This window comes from Anoplophora glabripennis, unplaced genomic scaffold (assembly GCF_000390285.2).
Source record: "Anoplophora glabripennis isolate ALB-LARVAE unplaced genomic scaffold, Agla_2.0 scaffold152, whole genome shotgun sequence".
Classification (NCBI taxonomy): Eukaryota; Metazoa; Arthropoda; class Insecta; order Coleoptera; family Cerambycidae; genus Anoplophora; species Anoplophora glabripennis.
In genome coordinates this window covers 295,098-312,764 of record NW_019416497.1, presented here as the reverse complement: position 1 = coordinate 312,764, position 17,667 = coordinate 295,098, and the positions used below count along the sequence as shown (strand labels likewise).

The following is a 17,667-nucleotide window of genomic DNA, read 5'->3' as shown; positions in this document are numbered from 1 at the left end:
GTGCAATTTAAAAACAATAATATTGGAACGCTGGATTTTGTTAGTACCTAGGTACGCAAATATTAGTAAAATTGTAAGTGAAAATTCATGCTTTCGGGAATACTGTTAGCCAATAATTAGTTAATATTGTTAACATCAGTGAGGACATGTAGTAATCTGAATTTCATTAGTAATAGTATTATTGAGTCTCTAATGTTTTTATGAACGTTCGTATAAACATTATTCGTAAACATTGTTAGCCAACACTGTTCGGGGTAGTATGGACCCTGCGTTTCACAACGTGTAAAATAAATAAGAATAAAATAATCATGTGTATTTGTAAGCAACTTCAATAATAACAAAACAAAACAATCATATGAACAGACAATTTGTTTTGGTTCCTGTTTACTTTTACTATTGCTTCATTTCTTGGTAAAAAAGAAGCGTCATAGTTATAGAACAAAGTAATGAATGAATCAAAGGATATCCCAGCACGTTGAAGTCAGTGTGTAAAAGAGAAACGTCGATTCTTATGAATTTATAAATCTGTATAGATTGCGGGATTATTTTTTTTGTTTTCATCTTATTTATAGCTTCCCATCCCTGGTGATGCCAATTACGGTAGATAATGTTAATAGATAACGTTGATAGACTGGGTAAACCTGAACTTGACCGCATCCCGATAATTGACGGTATTAAGGAGACGTGATTAATTTAGTCAGAACCGGCTTCAGGGGAAAGAGATGGAGAATATTAAAGAGAAAATAGAGAAACGTATCGGTATAGAAATTAATAAACTTAGTCTTCATTAAATAATTATTATTTCAGGTAAGAATAATAATTAGTTAAGAAGATGATGCACCCTCATGCATTTCTCAAGAAACCCGAAAGTGAATCAGAATAATTGTAACTTGACATATTTACTTAGAAAAATTAACTTAATGAAAGATATATGGATCTGAGATTTCTAAAACGTTATCTGCAGGTTTGTTTGTTGTATATGTATATTTGTGTTGTTGGATTATAAAATTTCTAATATCTAATATTTATTTAATTGAAGGTAAGTATCCACTGAATTTGGATGTAAAAACTTCAACTAGTGAAGGTCATACCGATAATTACTATACTTATATAAAAATTCCAGAAAATTTCTTTATTTCCTTTTGACTTTTTTTATTTAACTGGGTATTTTTGTCATAATGAAAATAAAAAAATTAATAAATAATCCTTTGCGGGAAAAAGATCAAAGGGTTGATTTTATAATTTTAGTTTTTCCTAACTAAAAATATCACACTGAAGAAGGACACAATATCACTAAAACACACCGCATGGTTTACATTTCGAAAAACTCTCTGTTTTTGTTTTCAAAACTTTAATTATAAAATTGACATAAATATAAAAGTCAAATATGACAGTTTCTTTGTTTCCTTTATCTACTTTAGGGGTTATCTACATTCTCATTGAGAGATACTTTTGGCTAAGCAAAACCAAAGACCACGCACTAATTAGAGTAGTTTCATGAGCCGCGAAATGCGCGAAAGGCGTGGTGTATCCGCATAATTCTTCTAATAAGCACGTTGTGAAAACATTAACTCAGAATTAGACTACGTGCATCATTACAACTAGAAATGAACTAAGGCGCTCGGGCATCAATAAAATCAACTGGCAAGCGTTCGTTATATAGGGTTGGAAAGTCCCCATGGTTCGTCGGCCGTTAAGAAGTGGATCTCATTTGTGGAAGGGCGAAATGGGCGGTGACTATTATACGCCTTCATTATAGCCATCTTTCTCTATCGCACGGATTTCTATGACTTTCTTTATCGCTCTCACGTAACGGTCAATGAACCATGGGGACTTTCCGACCCTGTATATATTTTTATTGGTGAGGAAAAAAAGTTTTTTTTTAAATATAGTAATTTAATGACTGCTGTAATTTTATTTATATAGTAGAACATAAAATAATTCAGATTAAAAAAATATATATATTTGGGGGTGAAAAGCAAAGGGATACAAGTATCAAAACTAAAAAAATTGAGTTATATGCAATATGGAATCAACACTTAATACCAATATCTATTACTCTATAGGTATGTATTAGAAACCAAAAATATTATGCAGCACCCGGCGCTCCCCACCCTTCCGAATTTACGAACTCGAACGAAGCTATTCCCTATGTAGTGTTCCGTTATAAATGCAACTAATTAAAAAGGAGCACCTAGGAGCACTTGAAATTGATTTTAAATGTAGAAGCTGGTATTAGACAATGTGTTGGTAGTGGTTTCCAACTGTAGGCAAATGTAGCTAAAATCCAAGTGTTTGGAGAAATAGGGCTTTTTTATTCAATGTTCAAAAAAATATTTTTACACAGAAAATAAAAGTCTCTGCAATGTTTATTTTTTCAATTTTAGCTTATTGAAATATCCTATTTTAAATAAAAAACAAAAATAAAAATGTCAGCTCAAGCAATAAAATAATATTCGTCTTGAAATTCTTAGGTTAAATTTCAGTCAGTTCAATAAAACATACAAGTAATGAGTTTGAAACGGTTTAAAAAAAACTAGTAGTCAGATCAAAGTAATTCTTTTTGATTTGATTGTAACAGTTATTTCGAAATTTAAAAATACCGTTGCATATTGCATTAATAGTATATTGAATATATGATTTTTTTCCGCGAAATCGGAATTATGTTTCTGCGCATATTAAGGTCAAAGCTCATAAGATTTTGAAACAACTCTACATCTCAATGCCCAAGAACAGATCCCAAAAAGAGTTACACACGTCTTTGATCTGTTCCACCGACCAGTTCTCCTCCATCCCCATTTCTGAGGATAATAGACATAGATAACAAACATAATGTCACGCTACCTCGATCCACTCTAAACACTCAAACGCGCCAGGATCCCCTTCAAACAGATGAAAACGCTTTTTGTATATACAGGGTGTCTAGTAAGTAGGTGGCATACTCTTGGGAGTTGTATATGGAGGTCAAAATAACTGTAGTTTGTTATAAAAAAAATCTTAAAGTGCCCCTTAACGGAGATACAGAGCCCCAAAGAACTACCCAGCGATTTACTTTTTCAGCTCTAACTTTTGCACCGGCTTGTGTAATTTAATGAAATTTTAATATTTTATGTAGGCCATAAAGGCTCATACTATACTATAGTAGATGTTTTACATTGTCAGGAAAATCAGGAGCGGACTCGTTGGGCCAAAATTTTAAGGTGTCATTTTATAGTTTAGACGCCATTGCTTTATGCTCAAGGGCGTATATTTTTCTAAGGTAAAATTGTTACAATTATTATTAGCGATTGCTCATCATTTATTACATGTTAAAATATGTATATATTGTCGTGACTGCCCAGATATTGCAATAACAACTCCTTTGTTTCACATTTAACTTGTTTCGTCCTGATTACATTGTTCAAAAAACAAATAAGAAAGCATTTCTTGTGCTTACTTTATGTCATACGCATATAAGAGCTTTGTTGAATTTACTAACATTTTCGCCCTTGAGGGACGAATCTGAAAAAAAAGAATAATTAAATACGAAAAAAGAATTGCTAAAACAGATCTTCCGAAATCTCGACTCATAACTCATCGCTGGATTGCCTCCCGTATGGGACTCCAGTACCTTACTTATTATTATTGTTGTTGTTGTTGTTGTTATTATTATAACCTCTTCAGTTTTACTTGGAAGTGTGTATGTCTAATTTGAGTGAGATGACATTTAGCGACACATTAAATAAGTCTGGTGTTATTTATAATTAGCAAAGGATCCTAATTTATGCCTTTTGTTATCGGTTGTTTTGTATTTATATTTGGGTAGTTAGAGCAACTATCGTGGGTTTCTCTGCCATGCTCTTTCCTCACAGGAGCTCTAGGTGAGCCTGGCACTCTCATTTTATGTTAAATGGTTGTTAATGTTTTTGTTGTTCATTCTATTTGTCACATGTTTAATTTGTTGTACGTAAATAATAAAGTTAGGTGTATTTACTCTGCTTTTATTTTATAAAATTAAACCATACTTCCCTTCTTTAAAGTTAGTAACCAGCGCCTTCCGGTCAATAAAAAGATAGATGTATACAACGTAGGTATTCCTTATGACGATCACATATATTTTGGGCCACAAAAACGTTTATATTTATTTTTTTCTATCGAACCAGGGGTTGTTATACTACAAGTTGAAATATATTCGATTACAAGGAAAGATGCAAAAACACATTCATTTTAAGTAATCAAATTGGTTTCTTTGGATCTAAATAAATAAAGTTTAAAATACATTTATATATTATTACAAAAAAATAAGGAAGTAAGGAGTAAGGGAATTCCATAGATTGTTTTCAATTCTAGATTTGTAAATTCATCTATGGATGAATACATACGATAATACAAAGGTTATTTTAATTAATTGATGATATTTATATATACATGGATGACTAAGTAATATTAATTCTGAAAATGTTGATACGACATTCCAGGAAACCTAAAAAAAATCATGGAAACATATACAAATTTTATATTGACGTAGGTATATTATTTCCATATTATTCCTTCCACTATCATTGAAAGAACCCCAATGAACTATGACCTAACATTCATATTCGCAATAAACGATAACCAGACATTAATATGGGAACCAGTCTCTCGTCGTCTGTAGAAGCGTAGTAGTGTTTGCAAACTATAAAACTGAATTTATTTGTTTCAGACTTTGCAGAGCCACCGTTGGTTTAGTGATAAAAACTAGGGGGGGCTGTTGTGCCGCGTTAAAATATAGGTAGTGCGTGTAGGTGCAGATGTATTATTGTTTTGTGCTTTTGTAGTTGCGAAAATGTTTAAAGGTGAGTGCTATTGAACTTGAACCATATTTTAGAGGTTGTTGAAATTTAAATTATGTGCAAATGTTATTATCTAAATGTGAATTAATTTTAGTCCTTTTTTTATCAATTATCGATGATGCAATTTAATATTAAGTTATGTGCTATGTTATACCAGAACCTCTGGGGGTCCATACACGTCTCTGATTTTTTTTGGGGGGTATACGATATACAGGGCATTATTTAATACAACACAAGTTTGAGTTATATGCAACATTCATTTATTTCTTCGCTGGAAAATTTATTAAAACTTTGATTCTTGCCAATTCTTTTTATCTAAAAAATAAAAACAAAACGGGAAATAAAAGTACCTACCTCAAAACATACGTTGGGACTGAAATAAAGACAGTTTTTCATGAAATAATATTTTATCAAAATACATGTTTTCCATTAAACGAAAATAAACAAAGATTTTGTTTGGTTTGGTCCCTTTTTGATAAATTTCTTTCTTTTATATCTTTTTTATTGTAGGTTATAAGATTTATAAAATATGTATCTTTTCTTACTTCAAGAATAACATCGTAAAGGTTGTAAAAGTAGAAAGAACATTCTTCATTATATTACAATACTAGAAACAATCTGAGACTTTATTTGAAATTTAAATATTAAACTAGCCCTTTAATATTCTCGAAAATCCCGTTTAAATGTTTAAAAATATACAGTGTCTTGTTAATAAAAAATAAAAGCTTTTGTGATAACATTGATCAATTTGATTAAATTAAAAACCGGACACTTTATTCGAAGTATTCATAATGTCGCCGTTAATTTGCAAAATCTGACTTATGTTAATTTGTAATTACCAGGCGGTCGAGTTAGTGCAAATGACGGGAAGACCCATGATTGCATTTTTTATTATAGATAATGGTTAGTAAAATGCTTAGTAATGTTGTATTATGAATATTCGGCCAAGCAGTTTGTTTGTTTTTCTTTCAAAGCAATATAAATAGAGTCATTTCATGTGCCAATTCCTTATATTGTTTTCCTCAATAACTTAACTCAATTTTTTGGCTGTTATTATTTTTATATTGAAACTAATAATCGACAAATAGAGATAATTACTTCCTTTTATGCAGATAAAATTAATAAAATGGTACAAGTTTACATATACATATACACAGAAAATAAAATTAAATCAAAATATGCTGGAGGAAGAATGAATAATAAATGTAGATATCTACGTTGTGCGTAGTAAGTTTTGAATAATACACGTTATAAATTATTTATGGTAAAAATGATACCTACTATTTTTTCTTAATGAGCTAATTTAGAATTAACTATGTACTTATACATCATAATTTACTTTAAGTTATCTAGAAAAAAAAACTAAGGAATAAATTAATCTTGGGAATTTTGCTGACGCTACTTTTTGACATAATATTTATTTTCGGACCACCCTAATATCGAAATGTATGTGAAATATTACAACACTGTCTAATTCCCAAACTTTATTATGATTAATTATAAAAACATTGTTTCTAATATACAATAAACAACGTACTCTACCAGTCACTGTGGTTTTAATAACTTATCTGATATGAATCAGTTTGGTTTACTTTAAAATCAACCCTAGATGTAAAGATTGCAACATGATAAAGTAAATGATCATTGTTACAAAGCAATTATTGATAGATAGCTTCAAAGTCAATATTATAAATGAAATTCTAAAAAAAATTTATTCTATAATAAATAAAATGCGTTTCATTTTCAATAACATATTTTTTTTACAAAGTGATATATAGGGTGTGCCATTTAACACTCCCGCTGCCAATATCTCCGAAATGAAGAAATTTATTTTCGCTCCGGAAACTGAGGTTGTTAGGTTCTTCGAATAGTTTCAAATTGTAGTTAGAACTGTTAGTTCAAATCTTTCTTTACTTCTTTTCGAGATATGTCGACTTCAGTATGCAATGTATGATGTAACAGAAAAATCTATTATTTTATCTAAATCACACCGAGACAAAATATTCTTTTAAAATATTGTTATAATGACTTTATTCACACCACATACTAATTAATTAACAAACAATAAATTATAAAGAAATAATGATCAACTACAGAAAAAAAATTATACAATGGTAAATCGTATACTAGATAGTTAAATTGAAAGACGCAAACTGATAAAACTGTAGGTAATTATTGGTAAACTGATATGTGTCATATGTCATTGCTTTATTTTAAACAAATGACATGAGCCGCCTATGACTGCATTTTTTAATAACATTTGGTAAAATGCGGTTCGTCTCTGATCCTTATAAGATTGTACAATTTTTTTTTCTGTAGTTGATCATTCTGTTTTTTCTATAATTTATTGTTTGTTAGTTAGTATGTGATATGAATAAAGCTATTATAACAATATTTTAAAAGAATATTTTGTCTCAGTGTGATTTAAATAAAATAATATATTTTCCTGTTATATCATACATTGCATATTGAAGTCGACATATCTCGAAAACAAGTGAATATAGGGAAAAACTTTATTTAACAAAAATTAATCAAAATTTAACGATCCTTCAGATGGACTGTATTTCCACGTTTCAGGGAACACAAATTTTTTTCATATCGCCACGCCATCTATACAATAGGATTTGAACTAACAATTCCAAGTCCAATTTGAAGCTATTAGAGGGACCTAACAACCCCAATTACCGAAACTAAAATAAATTTCTTCATTTCTGAGATATTGGCAGCGGGAGTGTTAAATGGCACACCCTGTATGTTTTTGGCGCCAAATATTGCTCAATTGAAATGACCTGCTAAAAATTGTCAAATTGTATTGTAAAGTGCAATAATAATGCAATATCTCAACCACAATAATTTTAAATTACTGTTTTTGACGTTTTATGATTATTGTTTATGAAAAAAGCAGCAAGTAGAACATTTTTTACACACCCCAGATAAACTTTCTTTTCACAAAAACCAATAATTTTCTTGAAAGAGCAAAGTAGAACTGATAATATCCTAAAACTGAACTAGCAATTTTTATGCTTACTACAAAAAAAATGGAATAGAAAAACTAACTGCGCGCTATCTACGGCCACAATTATTTACCTCTATTTTATATAATGGACAATTCCAGAGGTTCCCAATAAGTTTTAATAATTTTGATTATTATTAATTTTATACACCGTTTCACAGGTTTTGATTATTGCTTATGTATTCTTAATCAAAAAATTATCTCAAAATTTGTAAACAGCCCGTATATGGGTAACATTAAACTGTTACTCGTTTCTACAAGGTCTGTATGACAGTATAATTCAAAACTAATTGGAAATAAATTTGTAAATTATTATAATAGATTATTTAAAATATTACTAAATTAATTTCATTATCTAATTGATCAACTTTTAGTGACAAGTACTATTATATGGTATAATACCTTGCTATCTACCTAACTGCTGCTAGGTGCTACCTGACTAAAAAAATTCTTACATTCGTGTACGTTCATGATTAATCGAAACGAATATGCATAGCTAATTTGAATAAAATCGGGTGTGTCTTTCTTACAATTAAAAAAAAAACATATTTTTTTCTTTAAGCCTCATATATTAGCCATAGTTTTTAAGTGAATTTACTGTATCTCAAAATAACAAGATTTTTGGGGTCTAGGAATCCATTTATCTGCTACAGTTAATAATTATAAATAATTTTAAGAAACTATTGAAATTTTATCTTTCAGTTTACTACCACAGGCACTTTTTGATCCTGATGGCAATAGGCCAGCCAGCAATAAAAAAGACGCGCGGTAATGGGGTGATAGATATGTCTTGATATAAAACTGAAATAATATTTTTTCCACAGTAAAAATACTTCCAGGGTAATATACCACTATTCAGAAAACTATAGTTTTGATCTTAATCGTAGATGTCTGCAGGTAAATTAAGTGTGAAAAGATATTATTGTTTAGTATATCCTGTTTTAAAATTACTAAACATGCTCTGTTTTAGAAAAAATACTTTTTTCCGAACGACGGCAAAGAATTGATTTTCAACTGAACTAATTCATTATAGTCCAATCGCTCTAGTAAAAATTGTAATGATGTCATTAATTCCGAAGTGTCACTGTTGGAGGGTGCGGCATAACACTTTAAAGTTCATCGTGACCATTTCAATTAAAAATATATCTTAATTTGTTTTTTATTGTGGAATACGTTTTAGACGATAAATTATCATCTTTTATTGGAACTCAAATAAAGGACCATCTAATCTGAAAACAAAATAGGCAGTGGGTTATTCCACAATGCTAATGTGTATGTAAGTTGTGTCCCATTATCCTAAATTTTATACACGTTTCTAATTCAATAACCTCATATTAGTGATTTATGATAATTATTCATTGACGTACAATTTCTTTTTTTTTCTGTTAGTGACGTTTTTGGAAACAGTGGAGAAAGACCAGCAGATTCATTTTATATTATTTTACTACAAATATAAGATAATGGATAATTTCAGTAATACTTGATCGAAAAAAGAAGTTAATATTTTGCAACTGTTTTTCTTCAACATTATATTTAAATTAATTAATATTAAATGTGTGAATCATAGCCACCGAATATTTTTGAAAAATAATATTTATTAAATATTTGGTGTTTTAGTAGAAGAGTATTAGATAATTTAAATAATGATAGGCTATGATTAATGCATTCAATTAAATGAAAAAGATGAATGATAAAGTTTAAAAAGGATAGAAAGAAAGGATACGAATTTTTTGAATACATAAATGTTCCATAAGGACTGTGAAATGTATTTTAGATTCATTAAATTAATACGTTGACGAAAATGATGTTATACCATACAGGCTGATTCAAAATTCAGTACAAAGAATTTAGGGGCGTATTTTTGAGGTAAAAATAAGATTTTTTTCCCTATAAACGGAGTCCAAAATAAATTTTAAAATTTTTCACCGTAAATATAAAATTTGAAAATATGGTGTGTATTTAAGGGCACCATATACTTTAAATAGTGTTTTCCACAAAGACAAATAATTGCAAACATTTAATAACTGAATAATCTAAAGCTTATCAAATAATAGGAATGTTATGACATACCATTTGAATATTTTCAAAGACGCCGCAGTAAAACGAATAAACAGGTGCAAAAAACTATTAAACTATCAAGGTTTTAGGTACTGAAATCCACGAAAATATTAACTTTTTTATATATAATTTCATATGTAAGTATTCTTGTAACATTTACTTGCTTAGTCCTACATATAAAATTGTTTACTTTTATGTATAAGTACTTGAAAATAATTCTTAAAATGTGGGATTAGGATAACAGCAAACGCATGTTTTACAAACGCTTTTTTTAAAGTTATTATTTTATTTGAGTAAATTTAAATAGTAACGTAATAGTAATAGACCAGTGCTTAAGCCTTCAAAAATGGTAAAAAGTGAAAAAAAGATATAGTAGAATGAAACCCATTGGAAAAGGAAGAGAATATAACAAAAATGAAAGGAAAAATAATTTACGGGCGATCTGAGGTCGGGAAGGGGAAGGGGGTGAGTTTTTAATGGTAAAAAACGGTTTCCCTTGATTTCCGGAAAAACTACAAGTCTTATGGAAAAAAGTTAAATGGCAAAATTGTAGGTATTAAAAAGATCTACAACTTTTGTATTTACACTTTTTTCACATAATCTCAAAATTTATGTGAAAAATTCAAATAACCATGTTTTTGATTTTTTATTTTTCTTTTATAAAAAAAAATTTTGTTTTCACGAAATTTGGTGAAAACACCTATTTATGTCCCAAACACGCTGTAATTTTTTTGATTTGAAGGATTTATTTTTTCACTTTATTTTTACTTAATATCGAAAAAGCACCCTAATTTTCAATCGAAAATTCTCACGTCAAAATATCTGCTTTTTTAAAAACGTCAGTGGGCTTTTTCTTTCTGATGGTTATTTCAATTTTTCACATAAATTTTGAGGTTATGTGAAAAAAGTGTAAATACAAAAGTTGTAGATCTTTTTATTACATACAACTTTGCCATTTAACTTTTTTCCATAAGAGTTGTAGTTTTTCCGGAAATCAAGGGAAACCGTTTTTTACCCTTAAAAACTCACCCACTTCCCCTTCTCGACCTCAGATCGCCGTAAATTATTTTTCCTTTCATTTCTGTTATATTCTCTTTCTTTTCCAATGGGTTTCATCCTACTATAATTTTTTTTGGTTTCAAAAATTATCGACCCTGGTCTATAATAGTAATGAATAAACAGAACATCAAGGATTTTATTTTTGTACTTACTTTTGTTCTACACGTTTTACTTTTCAGATTTCAGTACCTAAAAACGCCAGAAATTTGACTATTTCTCGTCCTGGGATATGGTCACCGTAACTCTTCATCAGCCAAATATCTCGGAAATGGTCCGTCTGAAAGATTTCGGTCAAGGATACCTTTTTTGCTTAAAACTGATAGGGAAATAAACGCACTAATAGGAAACGTCAATGTACAGGGCAGCAAAAAAATTAGGGCCAATTCAATTCAAGCGTACCCTTGTAGGTGGTGCCCTCTACAAGCAGCATCAAAAACTGCTTATCATGCACATATTTAAATTTACTATCTTAAAAAATCCCCATACCCCAAGTTTTAAGCGTACATTCAAATCTATTTGGAAATTATTCCTAAAATCGAAAAAAATAAAAAACTTTGACAGCCTGTATATCGAAATCTATGCATTTATGGACACACGTTTATAGGAAAAAAATTCTTATTTTGACCTCAAAAATACGCAACTAAATTCTTTGTACTGAATTTTGAATCAGCCTGTATAAATTTCGTATGTCACCTTAACAAATCGAAATCGGTGTTTCATTTGGTATTTCCGACCACAATTGATACTGCAAATAATAATGAGTACAATAACCCAGATATTTGTGTGTCATATTTATCGAATAACTACAAAGGACTACACTTCGGCTGTTGAGAGAAATTAAGATGTATAAATACTCCACAATTAATCACAAATTTATAATAAATAATAATAAATAATAATATATAATAAATTTATATAATTTATTATATTTATATTTTTTTTAACAATTACGCTTAAGCATGTCCAAAAGCAAAATATTATTTCCTTCCCTTATGTTTTGGGTAATTATTTCATAAAATATTGTAGCGAAATTGGCCCTAGTGGGCTTTGTTTATACACCTATTTACTTATTTGGTTCGTGATGTTCTGTTTCTTTCTTTCATATTCTTAGAAGTTTAAGGATTGTTCTATACTGTTTTGCGTTCAGGTTGCAGTCTACTTTGTGGGCGTGAGTTCGAATCCCACTTCTGACAGCAATTTTTACCAAATTTCCATTATTTAGTACACCGTCTACAAATTTTGACAACTTTGATACTTCTCAATAACAAATTACAAATTAACCTTTCAAAAATTTATATATTTTCTTTGTTTCGCGAAATTTCAATAAGTTTCGAAGATCAGTTTATAAAAATCTCTAATCTTCTAAGAAGATGAAAGAAAGAAACAGAACATATTCTAGAAACATCATGAAACAAATTAGTAAACAAGTGTATAACCAAACCATACTTGGTCGAATTTCGCTACAATTATTCTGTTTGAAATGCCCCAGTACCTATAATAGCTGTATAAAAATTGTATGGCGTGATTCATTATTTGAAATAAATAAATATAAATTAAAAACATTACATTCGCAACGTAATAGAAATGTTTTACGTAACACGGCATCAGAAAATTGTTATGTAACGTACTTGAAATGGAAGACCAAGTATCTGGCACTTAAAAACGAATAAAGGAATTGTTTTTTTTATGGATGTTAATAAAAAACAGTTGTGACTTTGACATTTTCAAGGTAGGTTCTTTACCTTAAAGTACACACCCATTAAATTATCATTGACTAAACCTATTATTTATTTACGTCTAATATTTTAGTATAATATCGTGATTCAATATGATTGCTTCTCGATTATTATTAAATAATAAAAATCACGTCTAAACAATTATTTAAATTAAGTTAAATTTTTATTATTTAAACTCTTTTCCACAATTACCGTAAGTTATAAATATGTCTACTTAATTAACTGTAATCACTGTTATGAAACACTTTTCGATATTCAAAAAAAATGGGCGCTATTTTTCAATTTCCTTTTAATGAACATCCTGTAAACAAATACGAGAAATTGGTAATATTTATAAGAGTTCGAGAAAGGCAGCAATTATTTCCATTTAAATTTTAGAATAACAAGGTTTTTTCTCTTCGGGACACAATCGTGAGACACACTGTATTAAAAAACTAATGGTAGAATTTAGATTATGTGCAACAATTACCAAATACATGGTAAAAGCGACTAATATAAATGGAGTAAAGCAAAATTTAAAGTTAAATTAAATACCTACAGATGTTAATAAACATTTTTTTTAAACGAGATAACGGATGAGGAAATAAATAATTAGTTACAAATATTTGCCATAATATTTGCATCATTTCTGTTGTGCGACCACAACCACAAACAAAAATGATTTCCACGAGGTATTATTGAAATTTGATCTAGATTGTTTACATAAATTGAAAGTACGGATATAATACGTATATTTGTTAAAGTTATACTCATGTGCAAAAACATCTGCATTTGTGAATTAATTCCATAAACTACCATCAATCAATTATCAATAGTCAGAATTATTTATAAAATAGTAATATAGAAATATAATTATTATTTAAAAAATTGCCTCATGAAGTTTTTAATTAACTGAAAGAGCTCCAGATCAAATTTTTGTCTTAAAATAATACCAATCAAAACCATTTTAAAATAAAATGTACCTAAAATTTTTATACACAAAATATTTCAATTTTTTTTATGGAAATACATGAACAAGTTAAAATTCTAATGAAACATTCTTAGTACTTAGTTTCATTAAGATTTCTATAAATAATAATAAATGAGTTTTAAAGTTTTAATTTTGTTTTGTATAACGCTTTACAACTGGTACTTTTAGTAAATAAATTCTAGTTAATTTAGCAGATAACGGATAACCTTAAATGAAATGTATTGTACATATCAGCAAATTTCACCGACAACGTTTAACTGTATATTCACGACGATAAATAAATACGATCTACGAAAAGAAAGTTAAATAAAAACTTTTTGGTTTTTGAGTTAAAAGCCTTCAATGTTGTCAAAAATAAAACTAATTTAATTAATAACTTCATCATCCTTTTACCGATCGCGTTAAAATTTTGGCACATATATTTGGACTATTATGGCGTATTATTTCTTAAATCTTTAGTCAAATCGATATACTGGGTGATAGTTTTCTCCGGTTACTTCTTCCTTTTAGCGGTCAAAACTTTTACAATGTTCGTATTTTTTTAAAACGAACAGCAACATTGAAAAGGTCGTACCAGTTAAAAAAATATTGTCTCTTCCCAGAAAATCGCCTACAGAAAGCCATTCTTAAGAAAAATGGCTTTATTTGCAGGTCTGTACGTTTCGGTTTGCATAGCAGTGTCACGGATTTAATACTTTGAGTTTAGTAGGCGATGAAAACAAGATGTTGATTACTGTGGCTATCAGGTAATGTCATTATTATCGTGTTTCTTTAGGATTCTCATCACTCCACACATGCAAATTCTAAATTGTCCGCCTTGTATCAAGACAATTAAATGTATATAAAACTAATGTTCACAATACTTTAAAAAAGCAACTTCTTCGGCCATTTCATTTAACTCCTGCTCAAGAACTTGAAAATTTAGATCCCATTTAGTTTACAATATTGCCGATGGTTGGTGAATGGCTTCGCAGAAGATAATAATTTGCTTAAAGTTGTTTTGTACCGACGAATCTTGTTTTACAAGGAACGGAGTTGTAGATATTTATAATTTGCATGTGTGGACTGATGAGAATCCCAAAGAAACACACCAATAATGACACTACCTGATAGCCACAGTAATCAACATCTTGTTTTCATCACCTACTGAACTTAAAGTTTTAGATCTGTGACACTGCTACGCTAAGAGAAACATACAGACCTGCAAATAATGCAATTTTTCTCAAGAATGGCTTTCTGTAGGTGATTTTCTCAAATGACTATATTTTTTTAAAATAAAACACATTTACAATATTGCTGACCGTTTTAAAAAAATACGACCACTGTAAAAGTTTTGACCGCTAAAAGGGAGAGGTAACCGGAGAAAACTATCACCCATTATATCGATTTGACTAAAGCTTTAAGAAATAATACGCCATAGTAGTCGAAATAAATGTGACAAATTTTAACGCTATCGGTTAAAGAATTATGAAGTTATTAATTAAATTAGTTTTACTTTTGACAACTTTGAAGGCCTGTAACTCAAAAACCAAAAAGTTTTTATTTAACTTTTTTTTGTAGATCGTATTTATTTATCGTCGTGAATATGCAGTCAACCGTTGTCTGTGAAATTTGCGGACACCCTGTATTGTATATTTAAGTGTAAAAAAAACAGAGTAGGCCTCGATTTTTGAGAAATGGGTATTGTAAAAATCATAAATTATTTATTCACATTCCGAGGTTTAAAAGCTTTTTGAAATTGCACCAATCAGTTTTTATCATATCAAATTTATGTTACATTATAATACAATGAATTTGTTTAATCCTATTATTTCGAAGTAGACCAATACTTTCTAACTTAATATTGCTAGATGTAACCCTTAAAAATATTTTTATCTCTATTTTATTTGTTCTTGTTTGAATCAAGTTTGGTACCTGTATTATGGTACAAGCATAAAATTAGTCTGAATATCCATAATTCTCAGTATATTTAAGTATTTTAAGAAGTTTTTCTTTTCTTTTCTCTAATTGGTAATTACATTGATGAATTTTATCATTAGGTATAAAAGTTGGACGAAATTTTTACGCCACAATGCACTGAGGGTTCATTGACTTTTCTAATAACATATGCAAAACATTAGTTACGGAAAAAGGAAAGTAATTAATAGCATAGTCTTTGTGTTTACTATACAAAAAAAAAATGAATTTGTCAAGACAATGACAATGTGATATAGTGACAATTATTAGTATTTAATATCTGTATTAGGTTAAAATAGACATTGTTTAATAATATATTTGTATATAACTTCTAAATTTAACTGAAGTCGTTTTTCGGAAAGTAAATGTGATATCGAAATAGCTGACCTTAAATTAGGTTGTGGGTAGGTTAAACAATTGTCGGTGATATCACAACCCATAAGCATATCATCATGGGGAATGGCCATCTCAATGATGCGTCTGTGGGACCTTATCGGTCGATACGGTCAGCAAGCAGGCCAGGGAAATCCTAAAATATCATTGATGTAATATCCTCATATAAGGTGTCCTAAATAAAACGGTTTCCTCCATAGCTATAGTAATGTCAATAATACAAAAATGTGATTCAAAGTCAAGTTACTTCAAATCAATTTCTTCACATTTTAAAATTATATGCGACTATACAAGGTATCTAATTTCTTCTAGGCGCTACTAGATTTTATTTTTTCAAATGGAACACCATGTATATAACATTTTTTTAATTCCAAATCGTAACGTTTCGGTGACTGTTTTTTAATGGCGTTTGCAGCATCCTCGAATATGTGAAATATCACAGGAACTAAACATGATAATGCAGTTTTCTCTATTCATTCAAACACGAAAAATCCTATTATAACGGATTTTTATTGGTCTACTGCGTTGGTCTATAAACATTATCCATTAGTATATTCAAGGGGTCGTATACCCTTATTATGGGGTCGGATGGAGACACGGTTCCTGGATCCATTTTTGTCTGCAACCGTCTCCTCTTTCACGCCAAATACATTGGTCGCTTGAGATAAGGAACGTCGATTTTGTCGCACTGACCAGGTTCCGTACGCTGAAAGACATCAGGGTAGACGACCGATCACAGGCCTTGATGGGTTCGCCGAGGTCCTGTGGTGAAATCCGCCATAAATTTGGACAATTCCGTATTTCACCCATTTTTGAATTATCGTTCATTGGAACTGATAAAATCGTCTTATCTTCCTGACATTGTTACTTTTATTCATGTTATTGTAGTCCCCCAGTTCCAATTTCGTAATATTCGGAAAACTTTCGTCGGCTGTTGCTCTGCCAAAAGCATTGGCGTCTGGCGGTGTCGTTTACTACAGCTTCACTGTTTTGGGAGTGGCTGGGAACTTCTAAGGAACTCTTGACGAAAATTTTAGAAAGTTGGTTCTGGAAGGCAGTTTGGATCCCCTTGGACATGCCTCCCACTTTGGCTCTACACAGTGTGGTTGAAGGCGCCTTTGTAGTATCGATTGAAAGGTTTTAAACATTTTTAATGCTTGAAGAATTGTTGAACTGTGTTTAGAAATAGAACTAATACATTGTTAAATTAAGGATGAGAAATATTTCAGTTTATTATTTAGTATTTCTATTACTAAATAAATTAGCAGAGCAGTCGATATTATTTATATTTAACATTTTCATTTTAATATGATATAGGTACATAATTATTAGGCATACTTCCTCTATAATAAAAGAAATAAAATTTACATTATTATCTCATTATATAACAGTGCTTAACGTAATGTTATGGCTCCAATATTTTTTTTTTCAGGAACTGGTTATTCAATGAACATAGGTATATCACATGTACTCATAAGTCCTCAACAATACATTATTGTGCAGTTCTTTGAAAATAGTACAAAAAATCCATTGATGAACATGTTATATAATCTTCGATTTTATGAATGGAGATGACAATCGTATATATCTATACTTCTAGATAGTGACCATAATAATGTTTCTCGGTAACAAAATTGTAAATCCCAAACCGGAATTGAACTTCCACAT

General features: G+C 29.7%; 1 protein-coding gene across 1 annotated transcript in view; it reads left to right on the top strand.

Moving 5' to 3' along the window:
• The first annotated feature begins 4,607 nt into the window (after positions 1-4,607).
• The window catches only part of LOC108910581 (major royal jelly protein 3), a 94,491-nt gene continuing 81,431 nt past the window's right edge, over positions 4,608-17,667 (top strand). The window contains exon 1 of the mRNA XM_018715233.2: positions 4,608-4,817. Within this exon, the coding sequence (XP_018570749.1) occupies positions 4,808-4,817 (10 nt within the window). The 5' untranslated portion in view covers positions 4,608-4,807. The remainder of the gene's footprint in view (positions 4,818-17,667) is intronic.